A 27,942-nucleotide genomic window follows, 5' to 3' on the forward strand; every position below is an offset into this window, starting at 1 on the left:
GTCACTGGACTTCATTACCCATAATCCCTTGCGCTTTTGGGTCTTTTCCGGATCTCCTGTATCGCTAATTTATTCATTTATTTATTTTACAATTTACACCGATTTATATATATAAAGATTAATATTTAAGAAAGAAAAGAAGACAAATGTAAACATCCAAAACGTCTTTATGTGGAAAGTTAATATTTATATATATTTTACTTAACACCCGGATTCCGTTAAATCCCGCCTCCTGCTCTATGATTGGCTGAGAGAATGTCAGCAGCCTCGCGCTGATTGGATAAGAGCTGAACTGCATGAAGCGTATTATTTAAACCAACAATAATTCCTTATTATTATTATTATAATTATTATTATTATGTAAAATAATATAAAATATTGTACAAAAATTACAAACCCTGTTTTGGTTGCAGCAGAAATAAATTTTATGAATATACTCCAACTAAATAAACATTAGGAATATTATCTATCTTTCTAGTTATTTATTAATTGGATCTATTATTATGAGTTTTTTATTCTAAACTTTTCAGCAGTGAAACCTGTAGAAACGTAAACTTACATCTGATTAACAAAATAAACTGAATTAAACTTATATGTTGAGATATCAAGAAAAAAAAGAAAATTGGAATTGGTAAAAAAAAAAGTGGAAATTAAATAAATAAAATATTTAGAATTATTTTAGAATTATTTATTTATTTTATCTCAATGTGTGTTTTGTATAAACTTCGGTTATAGGTCAATTATTTTATTCAAATTACAATTTTAAACTATTTTAAAATATTGATGAAACCCAGCTTGCAATACAATAACGGGAAAAATTATAATAATAAGAAAATAAATAAAACAAAAAGAAAGAAAGAAAAGAAAGAAAAAAAAACAATAACCGTATAACACAGAAAAAGTAAATAAAAAAATTGCATGAACATCTTGCAACTGGCAACCCAAACGGAAGTGGGCGGGGCTTTCTCGGAAAACGGGTGGGAAAAGAAACAGCACAGGAATCAGGCACATGAGAAGACACCTGTGTGTGTGAGCGTGTGTGTATTAGTGTGTGTATTAGAGTGTGTGTGTGTGTGTGTGTGTCATTGCTGCATGACCCAGGATGTCTCACTGCAGGTTGCTCGCGCGGCTCCTGTGTAAGTTTATAACCTCTTTATTACACTTCACACAGCATTTCAGCTTTAAGCTTTAATTCTAAACCTCGCCGCCATTTTGTTTCTGAATCCGCGCAGCTACATGATTAGCATAAACTCCTGTTAGCATGACCTGCTAGCCGGCTAAGCGTTACCAAGGCCACGGTGAACTGATGAACTTTCACCTTTACTGTCGAGTTTTGTATTTTTCTTATGCGCCTTTAAAGCGCTTAAAAAAGCCGTTTTTTATTTTAAACATGTTTAATTTTTATATTCTTAAAGACGTATTTTCAGTAATTAGCCAGCTAACCCGTTTCTAGCCAGCGGTTTACTGTATTTTTGGCTGTTTGAAAGGCAGAATCTCAAACGGCTCCGGTTTGTGAAAGCTAGTGCACTAGATAGGGCTCAGGAGTGCAGTGGCTGCCGTGAGTCTCGCGCACTAGTGTAGGGAGCATGTAGTGATTTAGGATCGAGCCCACCTCCATTACAGTTCTGTATAACCTGCATTACAGTTTTAATAATGTACACATAAATTAAATTAAATTAAATTCATGGGAGTTGATGGAAAAATAAACCTGAAAAGTCTATTCTTTTTGTAATGTATTTGTGCATTTAAATATAAAAAATTTTATAAATTAAACTAAATTAAATGTAAATAATTGAATTGTAATAAAATAAATAAACACAATGTTAATAAATATGTTTATAAATATATAAATATTATGAAATAAATTTGTTTAGAAATAAATTCTCGTCTTCGTGCGACTCGTTCAGACTCGTGCAGCTTTGGACTTTGGTTGAAGTTGCTGTTATCACGTTCCGGGCGCTGATTATTTTCCTCCGGCTGCAGGATTCGCAGGTGTTTTATTCCTCTTGCGCCTCAGCGACCTGCTGATTACTGAGTTTTTATCCCTTTAGTGTTGCGTTTAATGCTGATAAACCTGCATTGTTACCAAACTTTACTCAAGGAGCAGCTAAAATATTTACAAATAATTATTTAAAATATTTATTTATTGATTTTAAAATCAGCTTTATAAAAGAACAGAATATTAATAAATTTATGTATTTATATATTTAATTTGATTTATTTATTTAAATGAAAAAAATAAAAATAAAATAGTTGTTAGTATTTATTTTTTTTTACTTATTTAGCTGGTTATGTTAATTTATTTGAAATAAAATGTTTATTTATTGATTAAAGAAATAAAACATTTCAGCCGAGTCTCCAAGCAGACGGTTATTAATGCATTTATTATTAGTGTTTATTTATTTTATTTAATTTAATTTATAAATGTAGCATATTAAATTAACATATTTTTTAAATAATTAATCATTAAAATCAGTTATTATTTTTTATTTAGTTAAATAATTATTTTTAGTGTAAATGTTTTTTTTTATTTTATTTTTTTTTATTAAATGTATAACCAAGTCTTTAAAAAGACATCCTTTAAAAAAAGATTTTAAAAACGTATTTATTGTTGTTAAGTAAATAATCAGAGTCACACAGTGAGTGATAAGTGCTTCTGTGAATAGGGTTTAACCTTTAACCTTTGACCTTTGACCCTGTGTGGTGAGGCTCTTGTGCTGTGTACTCGGTAGTATCCGAGATTAGAATCCCGAAGCTTCCCGGACGCTCGACTGTTTCCTGGAGATTTTCACCGTGTGGATCCGTGGACACGTTTCGGCTAACGTTACCCATAATCCTTTGCGCGAGGGGGAGGAGTTTTGTGACGTTTTGCGTCGCCGAATTTGCGTTTTAGAGCGGCGAAATTCAGTTTTATTTTATTTGCGTAGAGATTTTAACACTCAGCACAAAGCAGCTTCACAGAAATAAATAGATTCAAATTAAATTAAATCAAAATAAATTGTAAATGTGGGAATTTATGAGGAAAAATAAATGAAGGGAAAGTAAATTAAATTAATTAAACGACGTCAGGAACAAAGAACGAAGAAAAGCTGAAACGCAGCCAGTTTTATTTAACCAGTAACTGTAAACAAATATAATAAAGTGTGTGTGTCCCTGTGTGTGTCCCTGTGTGTGTCCCTGTGTGTGTCCCTGTGTGTGTCCCTGTGTGTGTCCCTGTGTGTGTCCCTGTGTGTGTGTCCCTGTGTGTGTGTCCCTGTGTGTGTGTGTGTGTGTGTGTGTGTGTATAAACAGTGCAGCAGCAGCAGGTGGGAGTGAGACGCTGCTACACGGCCACACGGAAGAGTCTCTACATCAGCAAGGACACTAAAGTCATCTGTCAGGGCTTCACAGGGAAACAGGTTCGTCAACAACAACAACAACGTCTCACACACACACGCACACACACACACACACACACACAGGGACACACACACAAGCACCATCAACATAATCAACATTAGAGAAAATTTACAAAGTAATAAAATAAAAAAGATCCAAGACTCACCACGTACATCACCACACGGGGTTAAAGGTTAAAGGTTAAACTCCTGTCTTTTTTCAGCACTTGATCAAAGGAGATTTTTATTTATTTGATTTTTTTTTTCTTTCTTTTTTTCAAAAAACACCACAAAATAAAAATAAACCCATTTTTAAAAAGAATATAAACATAATTAACTATAACAGTTAAACAGTTATAAACGGTTAGAACTTTAACGTAGACGTTTCGCTTCCTGCAGGCGATCAGCCACGACGCAGCCGCTTTATTTACTCTTTAATTTATTTATGTTTTGTACAGGAGCTGCGTGAACTCTGTATTCTATAACTTCAGAATATTTTAAATCACGTTGTTTAGCTCCATGAAGTCGTTTTAAATAAATCAGAAGTTTTGGAAAAGTAATAAATTTTAACTCACAGACAGAGAGAGTGAAGAGTTTACAGGAAGCGGCCACTAGGGGAGCCGCAGAGCTCCGGCATGCAATAGACTGTATATAATATAATACACATGTAATATAATACACATACATCTCAGAAATATATACATCTCTCTCTCTCTCCCTCTCTTTCTCTCTTTCTGTTTCTGTTTCTGTTGCCCTCTCTCTCTCTCTCTCTCTCTCTCTCATTGTCTCTCTCTCTGTTTATCTCTCTCTCTTTCTCTCCCTCTCTCTCTCTCTCTCTCTCTCTCTCTGTCTCTCTTTCTCTCTCTCTGTCTCTCTCTATCTCTCTTTCTCTCTCTCTGTCTCTCTCTCTCTCTCTCTCTCTCTCTCTCTCTGTCTCTATCTCTGTTTATCTCTATCTCTTTCTCTCCCTCTCTCTCTCTTTCTCTCTCTGTCTGTCTCTCTCTATCTCCCTTTCTCTCTCTCTGTCTCTCTCTCTCTGTTTATCTGTTTCTTTCTCTCTCTCTGTCTCTCTCTCTGTTTATCTGTTTCTTTCTCTCTCTCTGTCTCTCTCTCTCTCTCTCTCTCTCTCTCTCTGTCTCTTTCTGTCCCTGTTTCTCTGTCTCTCTCTCTCTCTCTCTCTCTCTCTCTCTCTTTCTCTCCCTCTCTCTCTCTGTCTCTCTCTCTGTTTATCTCTCTCTCTTCTCTCTCTCCCTCTCTCTCTTTCTTTCTCTCTTTCTGTCCCCCTGTCTCTCTCTTTCTGTCCCTGTTTCTCTGTCTCTCTCTCTCTCTCTCTTTCTCTCCCTCTCTCTCATTGTCTCTCTCTCTGTTTATCTCTCTCTCTTTCTCTCCCTCTCTCTCTCTCTTTCTCTCTGTCTGTCTCTCTCTATCTCTCTTTCTCTCTCTCTGTGTCTCTCTCTCTCTCTCTTTCTGTCCCTCTTTCTCTGTCTCTCTCTCTCTCTCTCTCTCTCTCTCTCTGTCTCTATCTCTGTTTATCTCTATCTCTTTCTGTCCCTCTCTCTCTCTTTCTCTCTCTCTGTCTCTCTCTATCTCCCTTTCTCTCTCTCTGTCTCTCTCTCTGTTTATCTCTGTTTCTTTCTCTCTCTTTCTCTCCCTCTCTCTCTCTGTTTCTCTCTCTCTTCTCTCCCTCTCTCTCTTTCTTTCTCTCTTTCTGTCCCTCTGTCTCTCTCTCTCTGTCTCTGTTTCTCTCTCTCTCTCTCTCTCTGTCTGTCACTCTCTCGCTGTTTATCTCTATCTCTTTCTCTATCTCTCTTTCTCTGTTTCTGTTTCCCTCTTTCTCTCTGTCCTTCTCTCTCTGTGTGTCCCTCTCTTTCTCTCTCCCTCTCTCTCTCTCTCTATAATAAAAGATTATTAGATGAAGCTGTAACGAGCACTCAGGATAATTAGAAGGCAGATGAGCGACGGCTCGAGTGTCAGTTTTGTCGCTCGTCACCTGGATAAGCAGAGCGTCGCTCATGTTCGCCGCGGCGTCGTTAAGGCGGACGGCGTTCGGGAAAAATGGCAGCGTTAGCAGCTTTAAATGAGGGAGGATGAGAAAGTGATGAATTCCCACACACTCATCTTCTCTCTCTCTCTCTCTCCTTTATTTATTTATTTATTTAATTATTAATTTTTTGTCCTTGAGGACGAGTGATTACGGCTGTAGGTTTACGAGCTGCACACTTCACCTGACATGAGCTGAACTTGTAATGATTAACACACACAATGGAGGAAAGTTAAAGATTAGCCACGCTACGGCGTTAAAATCCACTCCGTAATCCACTCGGAGAAGTCAAATTAAAAACTAGGATTAAATTACGTGCTGCGATTAAAAATAACGTACTAAAAATAACCGCAGACGTACTTTAGAAACTACTGAACCAGTTTTACTAGCTGTAATAAATCTTCTGCATTTCGTTATAAGGGTGTACAAACTTTTGCACTTAATCGTACCTGTTTCTCTTTCTGTAGTTTCCGTTATAGTACGTTGTTTTTTTTCGTAGTTTTTATTATAGTATGCTGTTTACTTCTATAGTTTTCTTTGTAGAATGTTGTTTATTTCCGTAGTTTTTATTACAGTGTGTTGTGTTTTTTTCTGTAGTTTCCGGTACAATACGTTTTTTTTTTTAAAGGTAGTTTTCGTTACAGTACATTATTTACTTCTGCAGTTTTTGTTACAGTACGTTGTTTATTTTCGTAGGTTTTATTACAGTACGTTGTTTACGTATGTAGCTTTCTTTGTAGAATGTTGTTTTTCCGTAGTTTTCAGTACAGTACGTTGTTTATTTCTGTAGTTTTTATTACAGTATGTTGCTTATTTCCGTAGTTTTTATTACAGTATGTTGCTTATTTCCGTAGTTTTTATTACAGTATGTTGCTTATTTCTGTAGTTTTTATTACAGTATGTTGCTTATTTCTGTAGTTTTTATTACAGTATGTTGCTTATTTTCGTAGTTTTTATTACAGTACGTTGTTTATTTCTGTAGTTTTCGCTACAGTACGTTGTTTATTTCTGTAGTTTTCGCTACAGTACGTTGTTTATTTCTGTAGTTTTTATTACAGTACGTTGTTTATTTCTGTAGTTTGACACGCTTCCTTGTTAGCGCTGGTTAACGGTCCGTTTCCCGTCCTGTGCGCAGGGAACGTTCCACAGTCAGCAGGCTCTGGATTATGGCTCCAAGTTAGTCGGAGGCGTGTCTCCTGGAAAAGGCGGGAAAACTCACCTGGGATTGCCGGTGTTCGACTCGGTGAAGGAGGTAATGATGTGTTTATTGTAATTAATATGACTAGCGATCGGTTAGCATGGATTAGCCAGGATTAGCATGGATTAGCGTGTGTTTGTCGTTTCGCTCGAGTGGGTTCTGTGCCTGTTGTTCCCAGGCGAAGGAGGTGACAGGCGCCGACGCCACGGTGATCTACGTTCCTCCTCCGTTCGCCGCGGCGGCCATCATAGAAGCCATCGACGCTGAGATCCCGCTGGCGGTGTGCATCACGGAGGGAATCCCGCAGCAGGACATGGTCCGGGTCAAACACAGGCTCCTCCGCCAGAACGTCACCCGCCTCATCGGCCCCAACTGCCCCGGCGTCATCAACGTAAGAGCCACAGCGCCGCCCAGTGGACGAGTGCTGATTGTGTCTTAACTGAGTTTATTTTATTCCACAATGTGACTAATGACTTTATGACTTTATTCCCAGCCTGGAGAGTGTAAAATCGGCATCATGCCCGGACACATTCACAAGAAAGGAAGAATCGGTGAGTTTCATTTAATTTAAAATATTTACATTAAATTACTAATCATGCAGAAATAAAAAACTTAGACAATAATTAGAAAAAAAACACAATTTGTCCGTATTATCCTAACCTTTTTAATTGTTTGTTTTATATGAGTGGGATCTGTTTTGCTGAGAAATTACAGCAAGTTCTTGTTTTTTTTTCTGTAAATTATTTGTTAATCTTTCTGATTTTATAAAACAGTGTTTATGTGTTTGTTCAGGGATCGTGTCGAGGTCGGGCACGCTGACGTATGAAGCCGTGCACCAGACTACGCAGGTGGGACTGGGCCAGTCTCTGTGTGTCGGTACGCAGCAGCTCGCACTCCTTCACTGCGCGATTTATTCTCCACGTTGTCGTTGTTCTGTTTAAAGTCGGCGCCGTTTCATTTCAGGAATCGGCGGAGATCCGTTTAACGGCACCAACTTCATCGACTGCCTGGAGGTGTTCCTGCAGGACCCGAAAACAGAGGGCGTCATTCTGATCGGAGAGATCGGGGGCGACGCCGAGGAGAACGCAGCCGAGTTTCTGAAACAGCACAACACCGTGAGTCTCAGGACACACAGCACGAGATAAAAAACACCACCTTCACAAAATCCAATCAAAATCAAATCTGTCCGAGTCTCAGATTATAGATTCCGTATCATACAGAATGTTCTCTGAAAACCGCGTTAATAATTTATTACACATGTACGAACACGAGACACTAATTCACACTTAAATAAAAATTAGATTCTTACAGTGAGAAAGTAAAATGGCCGCACGCAGACCCTCGACTACACAGAGTTTAACTTTCACACTGATCTTCACATGCTTCTTCCTTTCTTCCTTTCTTTCTTTCTTCCTTTCTTTCTTTCCTTCTTTGTGGTTCTTACTTTTTGTTTCTTTCTCTCTTTCTCACATTCCTTCTTTCTTTCTGTTACTTTCTGTTTTTCTGTTTCTTTCTTTCCTTTATTTTTTCCTTTTCCCCTCCTTTCTTTGTTTGTTTGTTCGTTTGTTTCTTTCTTTCTTTTTAATTTCTTTCTTTCTTTTTCTGTTTTTTCTTTGTTTTCTTTTTTCTGTCTTTCCCTCCCTCCTTTCTTTCTTTCATTTGCAGTTTTCTCTTTCCAGTCTTTGTTTATTTTTCCTTCTTTTTCTTCTTTCGCTTCTTTCTTTCTTTCTTTCTTCCTTTCGTTGTTGTTTTATGTTTGTTTTTCTGTTGCTTTTCGCTTATTTTTCCTTCTTTCTTTCTTTCACAAATTTTCACTACTCCTTCAAAACAAAAATAAAAAGAAAAAGAAACACACAAACATTACAGTAAAAAATATATAAAACATAAATATAAAATTGCAGAACAGATCGTGATGATTTGGGGTGCCAAAACTTTCGGTTTTATTCAGTAGCTGCAGTTTTGACCTTTAAATCGATCGCTACACAAACCGAAGCGACTTTATCGGAGAGCGCAGGCTGAATTTAAACGCGGTGTGATCAGGACGTGTTACAGAACAGAAGCTCTGGCCAGATGCACCATGGGACGTTTTATTCTTCTAAAGGCCAGAAGGTCTGTGAAACGTAGCAGACGGATTCACTTCAGGGTTTTTTTTGAGGATAAAGAGTTGAGGATGTGTGTGAGAGGCGGATCCTCCGCTCGTTCTCTGACCTCCGCTCGGCGCCGAGGAAAGGCTTCGCTCCGGAGACGTGATCTGTGCACCGGCTGAGTCTTCATTCTGCTCGATCTCCTTCACGTTTAGTAGCTTCTCCTTCCTGCCGTCTGGAGCTTCTGCAAACCCTGCAGTCTCGGTTCGATCAGCTGAGGAGGTGAAATGGAGACGTGAACACGGAGAAACGAATCGGACGCCTGCATGAGCTCCGAGTCGTTCAGTAACACAGAGTGCTGCTTATAACGCAGAGTCCAGAGCTCGTAACTCAGTACTGAGTCCATGTGCGATATTAAACCTCCGTCATCCTCCTTCTCCACTTACTCACTCTGCTGGAAGATCTTTCACTTTCTCCTCGAGCTTTCTCTCTGTTCCAAGAAACACAAGAACTCCTTCTGAGCAACAAATGAATAACACCAACCACTCGCTGTTCTGCTTCTTCGTTTCCCGTATTTTTCTCCTTTTTCTTTCCTTCCTTCCTTCTCTCCTCCCTGTCTTTCTTTCTTTCTTGGTTTTGTCTGTTCTTTCTTTCTTTCTTTCTTTCTTTCTCTCTCAGTTTTTCTGTTTCTTTGTTTCTCATTTTGTGTTTATTTTCCCTCCTTTTCTCCCTCACTTCTTTCTTTCTTTGTTTCTGTTTTTTTTTTTCAGTTTGTTGTTTCCCTTTTTTTCTTTCTTTCTTGATTGCTTTCTTTCTTTCTTGCTTTCTTTCTCTTCATCAGATTTTCTGTTTCTTTCTTTCTTTCTTTCTTTCTTTCTTCCTTGGTTTTGTCTGTTGTTTCTTTCTTTCTTTCTTTCTTTCTTTGTTTCTCAGTTTTTCTGTTTCTTTGTTTCTCATTTTCTGTTTATTCTCCCTCCTTTTCGCTCTAACTTCTTTCTTTCTTTCTTTCTTTCTGTCTTTGTTTCTGTTTTTTTTTCAGTTTGTTGTTTCCCTTTTTTCTTTCTTTCTTTCTTGCTTTCTTTCTTTCTTGCTTTCTTTCTCTTCATCAGATTTTCTGTTTCGTCGTTTCTTTCTTTCTTTCTTTTTTCTTTCTTTGTTTCCTTCCTTCCTTTCTATTTCTTCCTTTTTTGTTTTTTCTGTTTCTTTGTTTTCCATATTTTTTCTCCTTTTTCTTTCCTTCTTTCTTTCCTCCTTGTTTTTACTTTCCTGCTTTTCTTTCTTTTTTTTTTTCCTAGGTAACTGTTAAAAAGGTGATTTATGCGAACAACTATTAGACTATTACGCTATTATGCTATTAACAACTATTAACTATTACACTAACTAGCTTAACAAATCGTAAAGGTTCTGTGTAGAGCCCTGCATCAGCTCTCTCGCAGTAGCAGGAAATCTGAAGTAAAATAAGTTGTCCTCTGGCCCCGCCCACATTAGCTCCGCCTCCTGTCACTGTGAGTTTAACGCTCATTAAGAAGGAAGATCTGTGGGCTGTTTTTAATGCCTCTAAAGTTTCCTGATCTGTTGCATCAACTTTTCTTTCAGAAGAATTTTTAAAAGCTCCCAGAATCTGTCACTGTGATGCAAATGAGGCGCTTATCATAAAGAACATGTCCGCAGGTGACCGAGTTCTCTCCTGTCAGAACTCCCACTATTATACCTTTCGTGGAAAAAGAATGTGGAGAAAAGTGCATTAGTCGTTCTTTGTCATTAATTATCGAGTCTGTCAAACACCCGAGTGGGAGAATGACGTTCTTTCAAGAGCAGAATAACTTCAGACTCGGCTCCGAACGCTCGGAAGCCTTTCACAGCTACGCCGCGTTTAGTTACCGAGCTCGTTATTGGTGGACAGCTCGCAGATGCTCGGGAACAATGCGGAGGAAGTGAAGAGCGATCGGCGGTCACGCGGCGTTACGTGTATCGGCTTTGACGTGTCCTCGTTAACGTTAAGCTCCATTGATTGTGCCACAGAAAAATGGCTCTTTGGGTTTTCTAATGGAAGGACTGAAGAGAACGTCTCACTGAGCGGAGGGAAGAAAGAGTCATAAGCACCGAAACTCAGTGCAGATATTGAAAAAAAGATCGAAATGGACGGTTAAGTGGCAGCCATGATAGATTTTTGTCCTAATTTCTTTTGCCAGAGTGAAACGAAACCTGTCGATGAAGTAAAATGTCACAGTTAATGCTGAATTCTGGATTCTGATTGTTCAAAAGTTCAGATCACAGATTTATATTAATACACTCCTCCTAATACGTTATCGTTTCTATAGTAACGGCTCATTCACAGTCTAATGTGTACTCGTTGATATGGTAAAGTTTTCTGTGAGCTGATGTTTGTGTAACCTTTATGGAAGGAGTCTCCAGTGTCAGAGATAAAGCTGTAATTTTATTTTCTCCGACGAGGAGTTTACGCTTCTGTGTGGTTTCTGAGTAACATGACAAGCTGCATTTTGTCGACTGTTTATAGCTGCTGTAACGTAAGTGAGAACAGGAACTAACTTTTGACGTTCCACAACGTTAAACGTATCAACGCATAAAAATTATGACGTTTTAATATTGAATATTGAAATATTTGGATGATTGCTGTGGTATACGAGGAATAAAACACTTGGGGGCATGCTGTTAGAGGAAATTAATCGACTTCAGAGTGGTAACAGTAACTCCGCTACATCATGCAGTATTTTACTACGTTTTATTTCTTAGTCTGCTGACTGGATTCTCGCGGCAGTGAACGTTAGCGACGTCAAAACCGTAGTTTGCGAACTCACAGGGTTCGAGTTGAACTCGGAAATTCAACCCTTTCTTTTCCTCCCTGTTCCTGCTTCCTTTCCTGTCTAACGGATTTCACCAGCAGAATCTTCCTGCCGTTTATTCTGACCTCTACTTTAGACACCTTTTTTTTTTTTGCCCTGTGGGTCTGACATGCTTTAACGATTCCACATCTGTAAAAAAAAGTGAGAGCAGGTTGAAAAAGCTAGCAGCTGAAGCTTTTCTTAGGACTTTATACGAATGAAATTGCTCTGGATTGATTCTTTTTTTTAACCAGTTTCGAGTGGCTGACGGGTTTCCAACAAAAAGAAAACAGTTTTTCTTTTATTTGCTTTTTATATTTCTTTTGAAATTATTTTGGCTGTTGATTCTTTTGCTCAAGTTTGAAAATGTTTTTTTTTTTTTTTTTTTTAACTTAACAAAGACAAGTCTGGTTGTTTTCTCTCTCTCTCTCTCTCTCTCTCTCTGTTTGGTATCTTTATTCTTTGCAGAATGCGATGTGTTATTTTTCCCTCTCGTCAGGAGGTTCTTGTATCCCCAGTCTAAATAAAGCTTTGTTGATATAACATGTCTGGGTCTTTTTAAGGAAATCTGTGGGCGTTATTAATGTCAGCGTGCTTCTCCTCGTCGCGGGTCTTCTTTCCTCCTGCACCTTCACGCTCCCAGTTGCTCCCCTTAAACCTGTTGTAATTCATTTTGGAAACAAGATTCGGTTGAGTGGATCGACTTGAGCAACAAACGTTGTTTAAAAGAAGAAAGGAGTGAAAACTCAGCAGCGTTTTGTTGCAGACGTTCCCCCGCCGCTCGGTGCACGGGCCCCGTAATTGGCTGCGATGTTAATCTTGGGCAGATTAAAGCGAGGCAGTGAGTTCGGTCCTCTGGTGGGCGAGGTGGAGGTGGAGGAGAACACCTCGACTCTGTGTTCTATAATTAAAGCAATTCTGATTAGCTGCTAAAGAGAACAAAAGCCTGGATGCTAATTTTAATGCTAATTTAACTCCCTCTGCGCTGAGGAACCACCGTTGGGGGTCTAATTAATTCTCCGCCTGTTTAGATTGACGTGCTGGAGAATTACGCGGGAACGTGAACTCGAGACTTCGTGTCGGTTCGGTCGTCTGATTTGAGATTTCTGTAGGTTATTTAGCAACATGTGTGTATTTTCCGCTGGACACTGGGAGAACACCAAGCGAACTGAGCACACAGGGGCGTGTGGGCGGAGCTAGAAACAGTGCAGATTAAACAGCATGGTGATCAAAGTGGAAAGTCGGAGCCTGGAATTACATCTCTGATGCTCTGAGCGGCCATTTTGATTAGACGTCACTTGCTGAACTCGGGGTTGAGGAGACCTTCCTGAGTTCCCGAGCTGAGGGCCGTTTTCTTTGGTTTTTTTCCCAAGTTTTATAATCAAATGCAGCAGCTCTTTAGCAAGAAAGAGGAAGTGTCTTTTCTCTTTTTTTTTGAAAATCCTCAGAAACATTTTCATTTAACTTTAATATTTCAGATTCATTTTAATTTTCTTGAATTGAGAAATGCCTCCGCGACTCCGTATCACACACTTGTGTAGAAATTAAATGATCGCGTCGGTGATTGTTGGCGTGAAGGCAGGATAATATAAACCCGTAATCACTTTCTCAAAGCTCGTAGTTAACTGAAAAGCGAAAGTGTCATTTTTTTTGACCATTTTGACTGAATAACTGACTGCGTGAAGCAGCATTGAGATCTTGGAGATGAATTAGGAACTGGTGAAGTTTCTTGAAAAGTAGATCTAACCGTCTTCTCCTCGAGCTGACCTCTCGCTCCGTCACGTTAACGCCGCTGTTATTCCGAATGAAACGAAGACGGAAAAAAACCAGCGGATGTCCCTAACCGCCGAACGTAACGATCCATCAGTCAGCACGAGCGCAGACCAGCAGCTAATCAGCTCGGACGTGACTAATTACCCCGAGCTGAAGCGGGGTCGTAGCCGGTGACGGAGAGAAGCCGCTGTCGGCTCACGCTCACCAGCACGCATTGTTCAGACTCGCATTTTTACACCAGCGATGGAATTTTTTTGAGCGAAGAGAATCCGATGAACTTCAGAATGGCGGAAAAAGCAATTTGGCCCCGTACGGCAATCAATCAATCAAGGTTTCTCCAGAGAATTTACTACGCATAGATTGGATCTCGAGTGCCTGGAGAAGTATTATGCACAATGGCCTCTTGCAGGAATAATGACAAAACGCTATCTGTGTTTAAAAAACGCTTAAGAAAAGGAAAAGAATAAGAAGAAACCCTGCTGAGGATCAGTTTCCTTATTCAGGTTTCATTTCTCAGCCACTCAACACTGAATATTAAAATATTCACTTCAAGTTCATTTCATTTTCACTTTCCTCTCGGATCTCGGTTCTGTAACGCACGAACACGCTTTAGTTAAAATAATTACATCCCCTTTTCCATGATGAAGTAACCGTGTGTGTGTGTGTGTGTGTGTGTAGGGTGCTAACGCTAAACCGGTGGTGTCGTTTATCGCCGGCCTCACGGCGCCCCCCGGCAGGAGGATGGGTCACGCCGGTGCCATCATCGCAGGAGGAAAGGGCGGGGCTAAAGAGAAGATCGCCGCCCTGCAGTCAGCCGGCGTGGTGGTCAGCATGTCTCCCGCCCAGCTGGGAAGTACCATGTTCAAGGTGAGACGGGAGTGCGCTACATCACTTACGACTAAAACTAAAACTTTACATCTAACCTCGCTGTAATTATTGTGTGTTAATATTAAAACGCTAATAACATTCGCAGCTAATATTTCAGAGCTAACGATCATTATTCCATTAAACATCGTCAGCAGTCACTAACCAACCTGCAGCCTCCATTAACCAGCACCGTTAGTCTTAACAGCAACATCGTGCGTAAACGTGTATAAAGACTCGATACGTAAACTTTTTATTTTTTAAAAATGGCCGTCCATGATGCATAAATACGCTGCGAGTATAAAAAATATATTTTCTAAGTATATAGTTCATAAGGCAAAGGTTTACAGCTACTCAGTGATCATAGTGTAATAATTAGCCGGAAGGTTTTTAAATTGTGGACGTTTATTTTTGGTTAAAATTCAGATTTTTGAAAGCAGCAAAAAAAAAATTTCCAGACTTTTCCAGACAATTTTTTTCTGTATTATTTTATTATTATTATTATTATTATTATTATTATGTATTTTTTCTCTGTTATTATTATTATTATTATTATTATTATTATAAACATTTATTTGTTTAACCAGTTATTTAAATGTATTTATTTAATTTATTTATTTGCTTATTTTTATTTATTTATTTGTTTGTTCGTTTGTTTATGTTCAGAGTTGTACAGGTTTAAGAAACTCAGGTTCTGAATCTGTTGCGCATGTTGCGTTTCATCATACAGTTTAAAAAATTTTTTTTTAATTAACAAAATAAATAAATATATAAATAAATGGAAAAAAAGATCAGTTGGAGCAGTTTTAGACGGTGATTGTGAGTGAGCGTGAGTTTTGAGGAAACAGAAAAAGAGAAAGATTGCAAAAAAAAAAACATCTTTATCTCATCTTTTACTCTTTTAACAAGAAGGAATAAAAAAAACCAGAAAGCGTGTATTAAACCCATTCATCATTCCGCTCTTTCGTTATGAGCGGCCGTGAACGCTGTGAGTTTCAGCGCATCGATAGCGTCTCGCTCAATTTCTCCACTTCTCTCCGGCGTCTGATTTGTAAACATTGCGAGCGATGATGAAAACTGCTTTCCTGCTTATTTATTCAGCGGCTCCTTGTGTTCATAGATCTCTCTTAATCTCATTGGCCGGGTTAATCTCCGCAAAACACGGGCGTGTGCTAATAACGGGAATGAATTACCAATGCGTTCGGTTAGATTCATCTTAATTATGTGTTTTATTATTTCTCTCTCTCTCTCACACACACGCACACACACACACAGACACACACACACACACACACACACAATAGCATCGACTCGCTATGATTCCTTTTTTGATTTTCTCTTGATCTCCCTCTCTCTCTCTCTCTTTCTCTGTGTTTGCAGTAATAACGCACCTAATCTCTGACCTCTCCACACACACACACACACACACACACACTTATATAAACAGTAACCCATGTACCCCCCACTTCAGCTACAAATTCTGCATCAAACCCGTCCATCGTCGCCCCGATCGTTCCTCTGACGTCCGCTAGATGGCAGTAGAACCTCACACGTTCTCAGAGCCTCTCCATTTTCTCAAATTTCTCCATTTTCTATGCACCATACTCTCCTGTCCTGATAAATGGCATTTGCATAAGGGAATTCTCGACCGAAATGCACAATTCCGCCCGAGCCAGTTGGGGAAAATGTGTTTTCGGAAGCGTCTCGGCTCGCCCCGCAGCTGTTACTCTTACTAAATTGACTATGTAAATAACTGCACTGCAGCGTAATGGTCTCGAGTCATCTCTCTCTCTCTCTCTCTCTCTCTCTCTCTCTTCCTCTCTCTCTCTCTCCCTCTCTCTGTGTCTTTACTCGTGTTCAGGAATCTAACACATTAAACCAGAAGGGCCTCACTTTTATCTTCTGCGTACCTCAGGGATCGATGTTCAGTTTTATGACTGATGTTATATCAGAGCACCACATTTTTTTTTTTTCCCTGGTGAAAAAATGTACAGCTCTAAATTTATACGATTCGTCCTTTAAAACCTCAAACCACCAAAAAGTCGGATTTTCTGTATTAACTACAGCACTAAGGGCGCTCTGAGTATCCAGAGGTGCCAAAATTTATGGTATAGCTGTAGATTCTTTTAACTGTTATTACAGTGAAATGTGGAGAGACCTGAAAAACTAGACATTTTCGCTTTTTAAGCTAAAGCGGCAGTTAAAAAAAAAAAAACAAACGAAACAAAAACAAAACTCGGCTAAAACTCATCCAGTGGAAAATTGGAAAAGCTGATTGCGGGATGTGCTGCTGCAGGAAATTAATCCACCACGGAGTTGTGTGACGCTCCCGACACGAAGCGCATCCCAGACGTGTTCTAATCCTCTTCCGCTACAGCAGTTTAAAGACGATTACGATGTATTTATTCATTAAAGAACGTCACGTCATACTTTTTTTTTTATCCGTTTATGGTTACGTTTAACGTTGTGGATCGTCAGTGAAATGAGTTCGTGTTTTTACTTGCGTTACACGGCCAACAGTGAGTGTGTGTGTGTGTGTGTGTGTGTGTGTGTGTGTGTGTGTGTGTGTGTGTGTGTGTGTGTGAGATGGTCAGGTGTCCACAAACTTGATTAGATGGAGTATCTTATAGCAGCTATAAACAGTCGTTCAATCACCAGCGTGGATTTTTTTCTCTCTCTTCAAGTTAATAAGACAGAAACAACTCCTGCGTAAACTCTTCTGTCCTGAAGACGTCAGAAAACTTAACGTTACAGCTTTACCTCTGACTGTTACACTGGAAACTCCCTCCATAAACGTCAAACCTTCCATGTTCTTACATTTTGTTTTATTTTTAAAAAAATATCTGTGTATGTGGAGCGCCCGCTGTACAAGTCCCTGCGAGTGAGCCGTTGCTATAGAAACCATAACGTAATAGAATGAGTGCATTCACCTAAACCTGTGATTTGCAGTAAATATAGTGAATATGGAAACTTGATTATAGCATTTCTTTTCTCTTTTTTTCTGTCCTGCACAGGAATTCGAGAAGAGGAAGATGCTGTAATGTGGACGAGCCTCATCGATGCCACAGCAGTGTTGGTTTTTTGTTTGTTTTCAGCCATGAATTTCCAACTTCTGGAGAATTTTCCAGAAGCAGATTGTTCTTTTATCACAGTGAGATACGTGACAGTCATAATAACCGTCAGTGAAGTTAAAACCGTTAACATTATCGTCACAGGAGCACGCAGGTGCGGCACAGGCACGGTGTGTATTACCTCCACCTCCATCTACACCTCCACCTCGTCCATCATCATCTGAAATATAATATAATATAATTCTCTTTCCTCCTCCGTGTTACGAGTTTTGTTCTTTCGCTTATTTTATGTGTCGAGTTATCATTCTTTTCACTTCTTCTCACGAAGAGTTCGTCCGTCTGCGTTCTTGTTTCCCCACCACACAAGTCAAATGGGGCTCAAGAAATTTTGAAATATTTGAAACAGTTTTGAAAAAAAGCTTGAAGCTAGAATTTAAATCGCTGGAAAACACAGCAGCGCTTGCTTCGATCACTCCGGGACGCTTTGCCGTGCCGTCTGTGTTTTTATCCAATTCCGAACCTGTCTCTGAACTTATTTGTCAGCTCGCAAGGCCATTTAGCAGCGTCACTCACGCTCACTCTCAATTCCAGCCAATTTGGAGCGTGTTATTGAAAATGGCCGCCGCGTGCCCCGTGCGTTAGAGGCTTTTAGAACGCCTCTGCGCTCTCACATACGTGTTTATTAATTCTGACACTCCGCACTGGCGTAAATTGTCTCTTTCTCGCTTAATGACATGCATTCACCGTTCTTTTTTCTCCTTTTCTTTTCTTTTCTGTTCCTCCGCTGAGGAATGAAAATGCCGGTTCGTCCTTTGCCAAGCGCGTTTTAGAAAACCACTCATCAAAATGTCAACAGAAAAAATTCTGAACATCTGAAAATCAAATTTGCAGAACTACGATAGCAATCAGACGTCCACAATATTCAGGGGGTTTTATTGTTGCCTTTCTGCTCTGAAAGACACGAGGAAAAGCTTTGATTTATAGAGAATGGATAAATAATGGCCTGTAATAATGATGTGATGTGGCATTTTGATACAAGCGTAAGAGGGAAAAGGTTTCCGTCCTTTTGTCCAAGGCAGAAAGTGAATTAAAAAGTGATTAAAAAGCTCATTGTGGTTGAAGCAGGAACCCCAAATCAACCATGCCTTAATTATAGTGGAAGTGTACAAGAACCCTGTAATTCCACAAAATAAAAAATCTGATTAAAGTGATTTAAAAAGAAAAAACTATCTATTTGTGCTTGATGCAGAAATCCCAAATGAAAAAAATAATCAGGATGTATATTAAAAAAAAAAAAAAAAAAAAAAACCACAGGCAAGTCATTGTGCTTGAAACGGACAAGACTCACGGAAATGGACAATAATAATTTAAAAAAAAAAAAAGATGAGAGTGGTCCAAAAGACAAAAACAAAACATTTAATTATAGAAAAATAGCTTATAATTAACTGTTTGATACAGAAATGAGATCAACAGTGTCTTTTCTCAAAAAAAAAAAAAAATGTTGAAATGGTTGATACATACAAGAACCAAGCAATTCAACAAATTAAAAAAATGGACAAATTATGATGAAAATGATCAAACATGACATTGAAAGAACTGGAGGAAGCTCTGTGTGAGGAAGCTCCACAGCTCCAGCTATTGGAATGAACCATTACTCAACCTACTGAATCTAAAATATCAGCTTTTACGATCATCATTACCTGGAAATTAGAGACGATTATAATCAGAAGGTGTTTTTCTCCCCGTGTCGGATCCCAGGTAAGTTTTCTGAGGTTTTATCTCCACACGGATTACTGAATGAGAGAAAAGTGTAACGGGTTCTTCAGCGTGTCCCTCAGGAGGAACGCTCTCTCTCTCTCTCTCTCTCTCTCTCTCTCAAAGCCTTCAAGCTAGAAGTGATAACTATCCAAAGAGGAACACTTCTATTCCTGATATTCCCCCAAAAAAAAAAAAAAAAAATCTCAGAGCCTCAAAAAATTTACTTATTTCTTTGCGGTGCAATTGTTGTTTTTTTTTTTAAACTTAATTCATTCATTGCAACATTTTATTTTTACTGAAATGAAGTCAATACTGTGGGGCCACTGATCAAGAAATGATTTAAAAAAGAAAAAAACAAGAAAGAATTAAAAATGAGATGGAAAACATTTACATCTGTAAGAAAGGATGAGATTAAAAAAATATACAGATTAATTTTTTTTTCAATAATTACTCACTGAATTCATTCTGCAAGTTTCACTTTGATTAAATGATTCTTTATGTGTAGAAATTATGACCAGACGTGAGAATTAGGATCTCTAGTGTTGGATCTCAGGTAAGTTTCGTTCTTCAGATGCACCAGATGATGAAATATCTCTCACAGTAGAATAAAGGTGAAACCCTGAAGTGTTCTTCAGCATGTTCTTCTGCTGGAACTTTCAGACAGGGTTCCTACTAGAACTTATGAAGAAACGTTAACTTTTATTTATTTTTTTCCCCTGAGAATGTAGCCTTGTTACTCAGTGACCCTTTTCACACTCTAGACTTTTTAATTATAATGTTTTAAACAGATTATCTTTTGGTGTTCAGCTCATTTGAGTTCTTTTAGAGTTCTCAGTTCACGAGCCGTGGCTCCTGCGGTCTTTTCATGAACTTGATGAATAATGACACGCTGGTGTAGAGCTAGACGTTTATCATTTCTATGCATCACAAATGACGTTAAATCAAAGAGTAATAGTGAAAAATGGACATCTTTAGACATACTGGAGTGCAAAGGTTTGCATGCCCCCATGAGAACATGATTTTATTTTTTTTTTTTAAGCAATAATACATTTAGTATTTTGGGTTTCTTCATTACATTCAACAAAAACTCTTGTCTAACGTCTTTGTCCAACTTTTCCCTTCATAAATCATTCAAAGTCTCCTGAAGTTTGTGTTCTCTCAGCTATAACATCTTAATTATTCCTAGATTAGTTATAAAATCCAGATAGATTTTCTTCTGTGAGCAGACAGAATTGTGTCTAATTTACTCAGAAACACAAACACAATGCGTTAGAGACTGAAAAGCGAAGTTGATATGACCAACTTATTGCATCAATATAAGCAACCATTTAAGGAAGTTATCATCTTTAGCCGTTCTTTAGCTGTATCAGCTACATCATACTATACCAATTTTCCTTCATGAAGGTTTAACTCGAACCTTCGGCCTTGTTTCTGTTAAAGAATTCATCTAACAAACATCACTCGCACTAATTGAGACGTGTCTAATGACAGGAACTGGGATTGAACCAGTGGTTAAACAGTAACGCCACCAAAATGGCGTCGTCTTCACGTCACCACTCTTTAAAACTCCTGTGTAAACCTGTTTGGTACGGAAGATGAGCGTGTTCTTGGTTCTCTTCCTCCTCACATCTCGGCGTTATCTGTGTTTTCCCTGCAGCCAGCATTGCCACTGACTTCCTAATCAGCGTTAGAGGAATTAGCATAATTAACTTTGCCAGTGGAACGTGAGGCTTTATTTGTTTTCCGGCTCAGAGGGCTTCACTGTACCGCGTCGGCGGGAGATACTTTCCTGTCTCTTGTGGTTTTAAGCACCACAGCAACCAGAAGTTCATCACGTCATAAAGTCATGGCACAAATACAGTTACAAACTGGATTAATGTCAGCCAAAGCCGCAACACAAAGGAGAGTCGGAACAAAGAGTCCCAAATCTCAGGCTGTTTCCTGTATGAAGGCATGTACAGTGTTTAATATTAATAACCGCTGGGGTTAACACATCAACACAGCTGTCAGACAAGAAAATACAGAAATAAATAAAGTCAGTGATTAATTTATGTTATCTTTTTTGAGGATTTTTACATATTAATTAACTGCAAAATTCCCTTAGTATTAAAATGAAGCCATGTAAATAGATCTAGTTGGTTATGTTGTTAAGGAAGCTGTTTTCAAAATAAATAAAAATCTCGTATTACAACGTTTGGACATGAATCACATTCCTGTACATGCCACGGATCTGATGTAAAGCTGTTTAATGACTCGGACCTGGAACATTTCATGTGTCGTCTCCGATGCTTAAATTAACGCTCGTTTCTCTACAGATTTGATGAATAAGGGTCATTATGACTACATTACTTAAAACTATCTTTTCTCTTGCCTGCTACTTTTGTGTGGGTTTTTTTTTTTTTTTTTTGAAGCATAAAACCTAAGACAGTGGAGAAATGTAACTACCGTAGAGACTCATTTTGGCTGTAATTGCTGTTCTACTTTCAGTTTTTAATGGAACACCACTGAATGTGTAAAATGGATTGAGTTTAAATTAGCACAGTGATAATAAAGGATGAAACATTGAGCGTTCTGGCTACTGTACGCTTCCTCATAAGATCTTATTATTGCTATGTTTGAGGAAAATGGAGATTGCTGAAGGATAAGAATGCTTAGGAATGATTATTGGTTCCTTTTACAAGCCTGATTGCAGTTGTGTTGCAGTTGTCTGTGAGACAGGTCCATCCTACAGCTGATGTGCTGGATGAGTTTTTTTTCTAGAAGCTTTAATTCTTTCTTACTTTTCACTTCAGTTTTGTTTGTGTTGAAGTTTTAGATTTCAGACCTTGGCCTGTCATGAGCAAATTGAAGGCAACAGTGCTGACGAAAAACCACTTTTGAGACATTTTACAGAAGAAACCTTGAGAAGACCTTGACCCGTCTTCTGCAGTGTGGGATCATGAGAACTGTGGGCTTCATTAAAACCCAGTTTAAGTGTCTTCTTCATATATTAGCTAGGAAAGGCAGGAAACAATACAAGGGAAGGGGAAGTTTCTGACCGATAACGCCAATGCCAAGTTTCAGTAAAATCCTAAGGAAAGGCAAAGAATCCCTCGAGACCCCTTGAGAACTTTGGAGAGCTCTGGAGAACAGATGCTGCTCATGTGTACCAGTGTTTAGAAATGAAGAATTCCATAAAGGTTCCTCAGATAGCTAGGAGTTCTCACTTCCTGCTGTTGTCAGGTTTTTTGTTGAACCTTTAAGGCTCTCAAAGCAGGACAAACCAAAGAACCATGTAGGGTGCTAGAGTAGATGGAACAGTGAGTATAGAAGCCTCCGGAACAACTGCTAGATCACGCTCCTACAGTACGCCAAGGAATTTCTTTCACCTGCCTTGTTTAATGTACACTATTTGAACCCAGAAGGGTTCTTCAGCTGTTCCTCTGGAGGAACCCTTCAAGGTTCTGTGTGGAACGCTACCCTACCATAAACATTTAATTATTCAAGGCCCTCTTAATTTACTCAGGAGTGAAATGTAACGTTTTCCCCCAACTAACTGGGAACTTTCACGAACACTACATCTCATGTGTAAATGTTCTCATGAATGATTTACACGTAAATGCAGAACGATAATCCTCGCATTGCGCTCCTCTTTTAGCACCGATCTGATCTTACATCTCTCTCTCCGCCCAATCACCTCCACTCGGACGGAGACAAGCGGAATGCAGAAGTGAGCCGTCTGCCTGATATCTCACTCAAAGCGAGCAACTTTTTTTTGGCTTGTTTCCCTGGTCATTTTTATTTCATAGCCTCTGGATTTAATGAGACAGACTAACTGGGAGAGGTCCGAGACGGAGTGCTAATACAGAATGAGTGCTCCTGGCTCCTCTCCGGTGACTGTTATGATAGCACGCGATACATATCTGCTCAGATTTTACACTTCAGATGGATGCACTCGAGCTCCCTTGGCTGCTCTCTGTACTCGTTCTGTGATTACACCATTACACGTCTGCACTGCCAGGAAACATCAGAAAGGTATTGAAGCAGCTGAGCGCATCACACGCCGGTACGGAGTGGCCGCGGTCTAGCACTATCGATCGCTAATGCAATTTAACTGAGAGTGATTTCATCAAGCGGCAAAAACGGCCAGGATGCAACTTAATGTAACAAAAGAAGATTATTCAGTAAAAAAAAAAAAGGGTGGAGGATGGTGAACGAGGGATTCCATCATCCTGCCTCTAGGATCTTCTTCCCTTTTGCTTTGTGATTTACTCGGGGACTTTGGAGCGCGGCCGTTGATTGAGACGTGTCCGTCCATCGCAGATCTCCTGATGGAGGAGTTTCGTGTTGAAGCTCGATGGTCAAACTGGAGGAATGGTTTCATTCGAGCTTTACACACTAAAATTTAGGAAGAATGTCCTGGCATCTTCATGCGATATCTCCCGAGTCAGCGTGGCTCTGCAAATGCTTATCGATTTATACCAAATTACGAAGATCAGAGTTTGGAGCTGCGTTAGCGTACTTACATTTCCTTTTTCATTCGGGACCGCACTGTCGTCATATTTTCTCCCAACTGCTTTGTGTAACATCCTCTTATGAGGACAGTCGCAAATTATTCTCCTCCCAAACTACTTAATGTTCTCAAGAGGTTCAACGAAATTGAAATGTTTTCCGATCGTTTTCCGAAAGTTCTTCAAACAAGAGTCTACAGATGTTTATATCAGACTCGACATACAGCTGTGTCTTCATTCTGATTCATTTCTTGTTTATCTTGAATGAGACGTCAAAACAAGACACTTCACATCACTGAAAACAGAGAAACAGAGACAACAGATTTTATAAGTAATGCAGAGAATGTGCTCACACCATTTTACCTTTATTTACAAATGATGATTATTTTGAGGATTCCATGGCAATTTATTTATTTATTTAATTTTTTTTTTTTAGTATTTATAATTTTGTTTATAAGTTTAATTTATATACAGATACATATGCACTGTTTATTCCTGACTTTTTTTTTTTTTTAACATGTATTTACTTTTTAATTCGTAATATAGAAATGTTTACTCTTGAAGTTTCATGATAATTTTAATATTTTTTTAAAATAATGGTTTATTAATATTTATGTTTTTAATTTTGTTTATTTACTTTATTTTTACATTGTTTCGTTTTTTGAGGTTTCGTATATTATAAACTAAATAATAATGAAATGTTTAAGATTTTGAGGTTTAATCCAGAATAGTTTTTTTTGTTGTTTTTAATTTTTTTTCCTGACTTTCCCCCCAGACATGAACCTAAGTAGCTGTTTTTTTGTGCTTCTCGGTCAGTAAAGTCGTTTCTCTAAAACATAAATCAGCTTTAACGCAGCTTGTATGTGAAGTTGAAGAGTTAAGGTTGGAGTGGAGGTGGAGTTAGTGGTCATCAGTTTCCTACCACTTCATTTGTACATAAAATTAGCAATATAAATTTTGCGCAAGGTCATGTGACTGACTTCATTTCCAGCAGACTGGACGACTGCAGTTTCTATCCAACGTGGAAATCTAACCGGATATTTTCAGATAAATTTCAGAATAGTTTTGAACGCAGCAGTGATAAAGAAGGAGCGGAAAGTATACAGCCTCTTTCTGTGAGTTTTCTTTAAACCCATCCTCTGGCTTGAAGAATTTTCAGACTTCTCTGAGTTTTTATTAAAGGATTTGAGGAGCTTCAGAAGCACCAGAAGAAAGCAAAAGGCTTTACGACTCTGGACGAGTTGCTTGCTGAACATGAATTATGAATAAAATATCTGCTGCAGAGGAAAGCTGCTGTAATCATATCATATACACATCAGGCTGTGAACGTCAGTAAATCAACACGTGAGCCGTAAATGCTAAATAACGTTAACATTGCATGAGTTACGAGTCGGTACAGCAAAAGATAAACACGAAACCTGTCATTTTAATATCGCTAACAGTGTTCATGGGAGAGAGGGAAAATCAGAGCAGATCCAGTGCAAGCACATAAAATATTTTCTTTTTATTAAAGTTAGCCTTAAAGTGTTTATATAAAACAGACTCCGTGTGTAAATATGATATACACCACGCCAGGCTTTACTGTGACAGTGTTGTATAGTATAATGTAGCTAGCTAATTTAGTATGTAGATATATATATATATAATTTAGATTAGTACCTGTTTAACTAAAAAACCATCAATAGCCCAGTAAAAAATAGACCAAAAACGGCCCTGCTTATCCGAAGAAGTGCGCAACAATGTGGTTGTAAATCAAATTTTGAATCTAGAGGCTTTTGTTATATAAAAAGAGGATTTAACTGTTTTCTCGTTTAGTTCTCAAACAACACAAGTTACTACGAGCTTAATTTAAAAGTGTACGCAAGCTCCATATGTAAAAAGTGAAAACAAAATTTATAAAATTACTGATGTTGGATATTTAGTTCCCTTTTTGAAAAAAGAAATGGATAAATTCACTGGTTGTGTATTTTGTAAATGAAGTAAAGCTAATATTGATGTGTCCAGAAGCGAGAAAGGAACGTTTTTGCAAGACTGACGATGTTTCATCATGTAATAACTATGTAATAACTGTACTATATATTCAAATAGATTTAATACTGAGGACATTTGTGTGATTGTTGGATGATTACAGTGAGTCGTATTGTATATAAAGTTCTCTTTAATGTAAATAAGAAAGCAAAAGTTTATTATTAGAGCATTAATGCCATCTTGAGGCCCACTAGACTAGCAAGTTAGCAAAGCCAGCAAACGTGACACAAGTACAGATGATACTGTTAATACTGTTCCATAGTACCATAGTACTGTTAAAACTGTAACAATAATTACCTTTTTTTATTAAAAAATAATGACTATCCTGTTGATTTTATTTTAAATTTACCAAAATTTGATGACAGAAAGGAAACATGACCTCGGGTCGAACTAATAATGAGAACAGCCAGAAGACAACAGACAACTGAGCGAAACTGCGGTGGCACCAATCAGGAGGAGCTTCGGATCATCTTTAGGGCATTAACATGGGGAATTAGTCTGAGAGAAGAGCATCCGCAGGAGCGAAGCGTGATTTATCACGCTGTGGCAGGATCCGGAACTGCATTAATTCTGCCAGACTGTTGCCAAGTGTGAATAGGTACATAAATATTTGCAGGGGTTGCCCTCGTGACATTTGGTACTTCTAAAACCAGGAATGCAGGATTTATATCGCTTAATGACTTCTGCAGCAATCGAAAGTCCCGGCTCAGCCCGAGTGCCGAGTCGCTGTAGATCTTCCTGGCGTTCCTCTTCCTCCCTGGAAGTGTGAGACTCTGGAGAACGATCGATAGATTAAAAAAATGTTCTCCGGGTCCTATTTATGTTTTCCTGACGTTCAGAGTTCATATCTGAACATAGATCTGAGCTGCAGCTTGGTGCTGTTTTGAACCCTGCTGCAGATCTCTTTTCTAAATAGGAGTGTAAGTGCTCGCTGAGGGATCTTCAATTAGCCCGGCGAGTCGGGAAGCTGACGAGATACGAGGCGCTAATGTAGAATTAATGCTGGTGATAACGCTCTCGCTGCGCCTGTTGGTTTTTACGCAGTTAAACAGGTTTGGCCCCGAGGCGTACAGGCGGGATGTTAATGCATCAGAAGTGTCATAATAACGATGTTACAGGTTTGTAAACTGTAATTATAGCGCTCACTCCGTCATCCTGATGGAAATAGATGGCCGTTTTTATGTGGGAGGAAACTAATCTGGAAATGCCTCGGAAGAAAGTGCCCAGTGATTGATGTCACGAGAATATTTCACCAACCAACAAACCAGCTTCTGATCAAAGAGCGCACTTAATTTAGGGGAAAAATTATAAAACCAGTCCAGTCCAGATTGCCCGCTGTTGCAATTAATAACCGAGACCCGAGAAAGACTAATCACAGATTCACGCTGTGGCTTGGCTTTATGTCTCCTTTGGTATTTGTGGGGTAGAAAAAAAAATGCATCATTTATCTTAAGCAGTTTTGGCGCAACTTTCAGAGCAATCTTTAAAAGTGTCTGTTAATCAATTGCTAGTGAAAAAAAAAGAGCGATTGAGAGGGACACAGATAAAAATTGAGGAGGCTGAGACGACTGGCGATGATTCAGCAGGACCGCGAGGAAAGCGAGCACAAATTGGGCTTTTTGCTTTGTTCCCGCTGGCTTAATGGTCGTCCGTGGCTTCCCTCCACTTCCTCGACAAGGACACGTTGTGATTTACTCGCAGGGTAATCAGCACTGCAATCTTTTCCGAAGTCACCAGACAGCTCTGTTTGTGTAATATTCACTCGGCTCTGCACCAGACCCCTGCCGGGAAACAGCTTCTGGGGGGAAAAATAATAATAAAATAAAAAAGAAAAGATGCATTGCAGAATCATTTGCGGCGTAACATTTTCTTATAATGCTGCTGAACGCTACTTAAAAACGCCGATGTTCCACATCAATCTCCGGGCCTGGACTTAGAGATATGCCCCCGAATCGTTTGTTTTTGGTTCTATTTACTCGCCAGCGTGACATCCAGAGATAGAAAATGATGCTGTTCTGTTTTACCCAAGGACACAGTAACTTTCTGTGCAAGAAACATGGACTTGGGGAAAAAAAAAAAAAAAAAAAAAAACCTTCACTTTGTCTGAGAGCTGAAAAGCAGTCTTGCTGTAATTTCCATCTGTTTTTAAAGGTGTAAATTTGTCACTGCAGGAATCCACAGGCTCAAATAGCCCTGAACCATTTTAGTATTTATATATATATTTAAAAAAGAATAGAAAAGTCTGAGTTCTTTCATTCATTTCAACATCAAAAACTAATCAAACATTTTTTTTTTTTTTGAACTGAGGTCAACTTTACAGCTGAAAATGATGATGTGATGTTAAAGTAATAACACATGAATGAACTAAGTTTTATTTCCTCCACGGCTAAAAACAAATAAATTCAATAATGACTA

At 38.7% G+C, this 27,942-nt stretch overlaps 1 protein-coding gene across 1 annotated transcript; it reads left to right on the plus strand.

The window, feature by feature from the left end:
- The first annotated feature begins 983 nt into the window (after positions 1-983).
- suclg1 (succinate-CoA ligase GDP/ADP-forming subunit alph) lies at positions 984-17,504 on the plus strand. The gene is made up of 9 exons (XM_034301324.2): positions 984-1,136; positions 3,292-3,398; positions 6,554-6,670; positions 6,795-7,007; positions 7,110-7,167; positions 7,409-7,492; positions 7,580-7,731; positions 13,995-14,183; positions 17,195-17,504. Exons 1-9 carry the CDS (start codon positions 1,103-1,105, stop codon positions 17,219-17,221), a joined length of 981 nt encoding a protein of 326 aa, XP_034157215.2. The 5' UTR covers positions 984-1,102; the 3' UTR covers positions 17,222-17,504.
- The last annotated feature ends 10,438 nt before the right edge of the window (positions 17,505-27,942 follow it).

The sequence above is a fragment of the Pangasianodon hypophthalmus genome, chromosome 28 (assembly GCF_027358585.1).
Source record: "Pangasianodon hypophthalmus isolate fPanHyp1 chromosome 28, fPanHyp1.pri, whole genome shotgun sequence".
In the NCBI taxonomy this organism is placed as follows: Eukaryota; Metazoa; Chordata; class Actinopteri; order Siluriformes; family Pangasiidae; genus Pangasianodon; species Pangasianodon hypophthalmus.

Excerpts from the sequence above, each read along its gene's own strand:
- suclg1 (XM_034301324.2), top strand. The coding sequence starts at position 1,103 with ATGTCTCACTGCAGGTTGCTCGCGCGGCTCCTGT. Across the intron at positions 3,399-6,553 it reads AGGGCTTCACAGGGAAACAG|GGAACGTTCCACAGTCAGCA; the intron begins GTTCGTCAACAA and ends TCCTGTGCGCAG. Across the intron at positions 14,184-17,194 it reads TGGGAAGTACCATGTTCAAG|GAATTCGAGAAGAGGAAGAT; the intron begins GTGAGACGGGAG and ends TGTCCTGCACAG.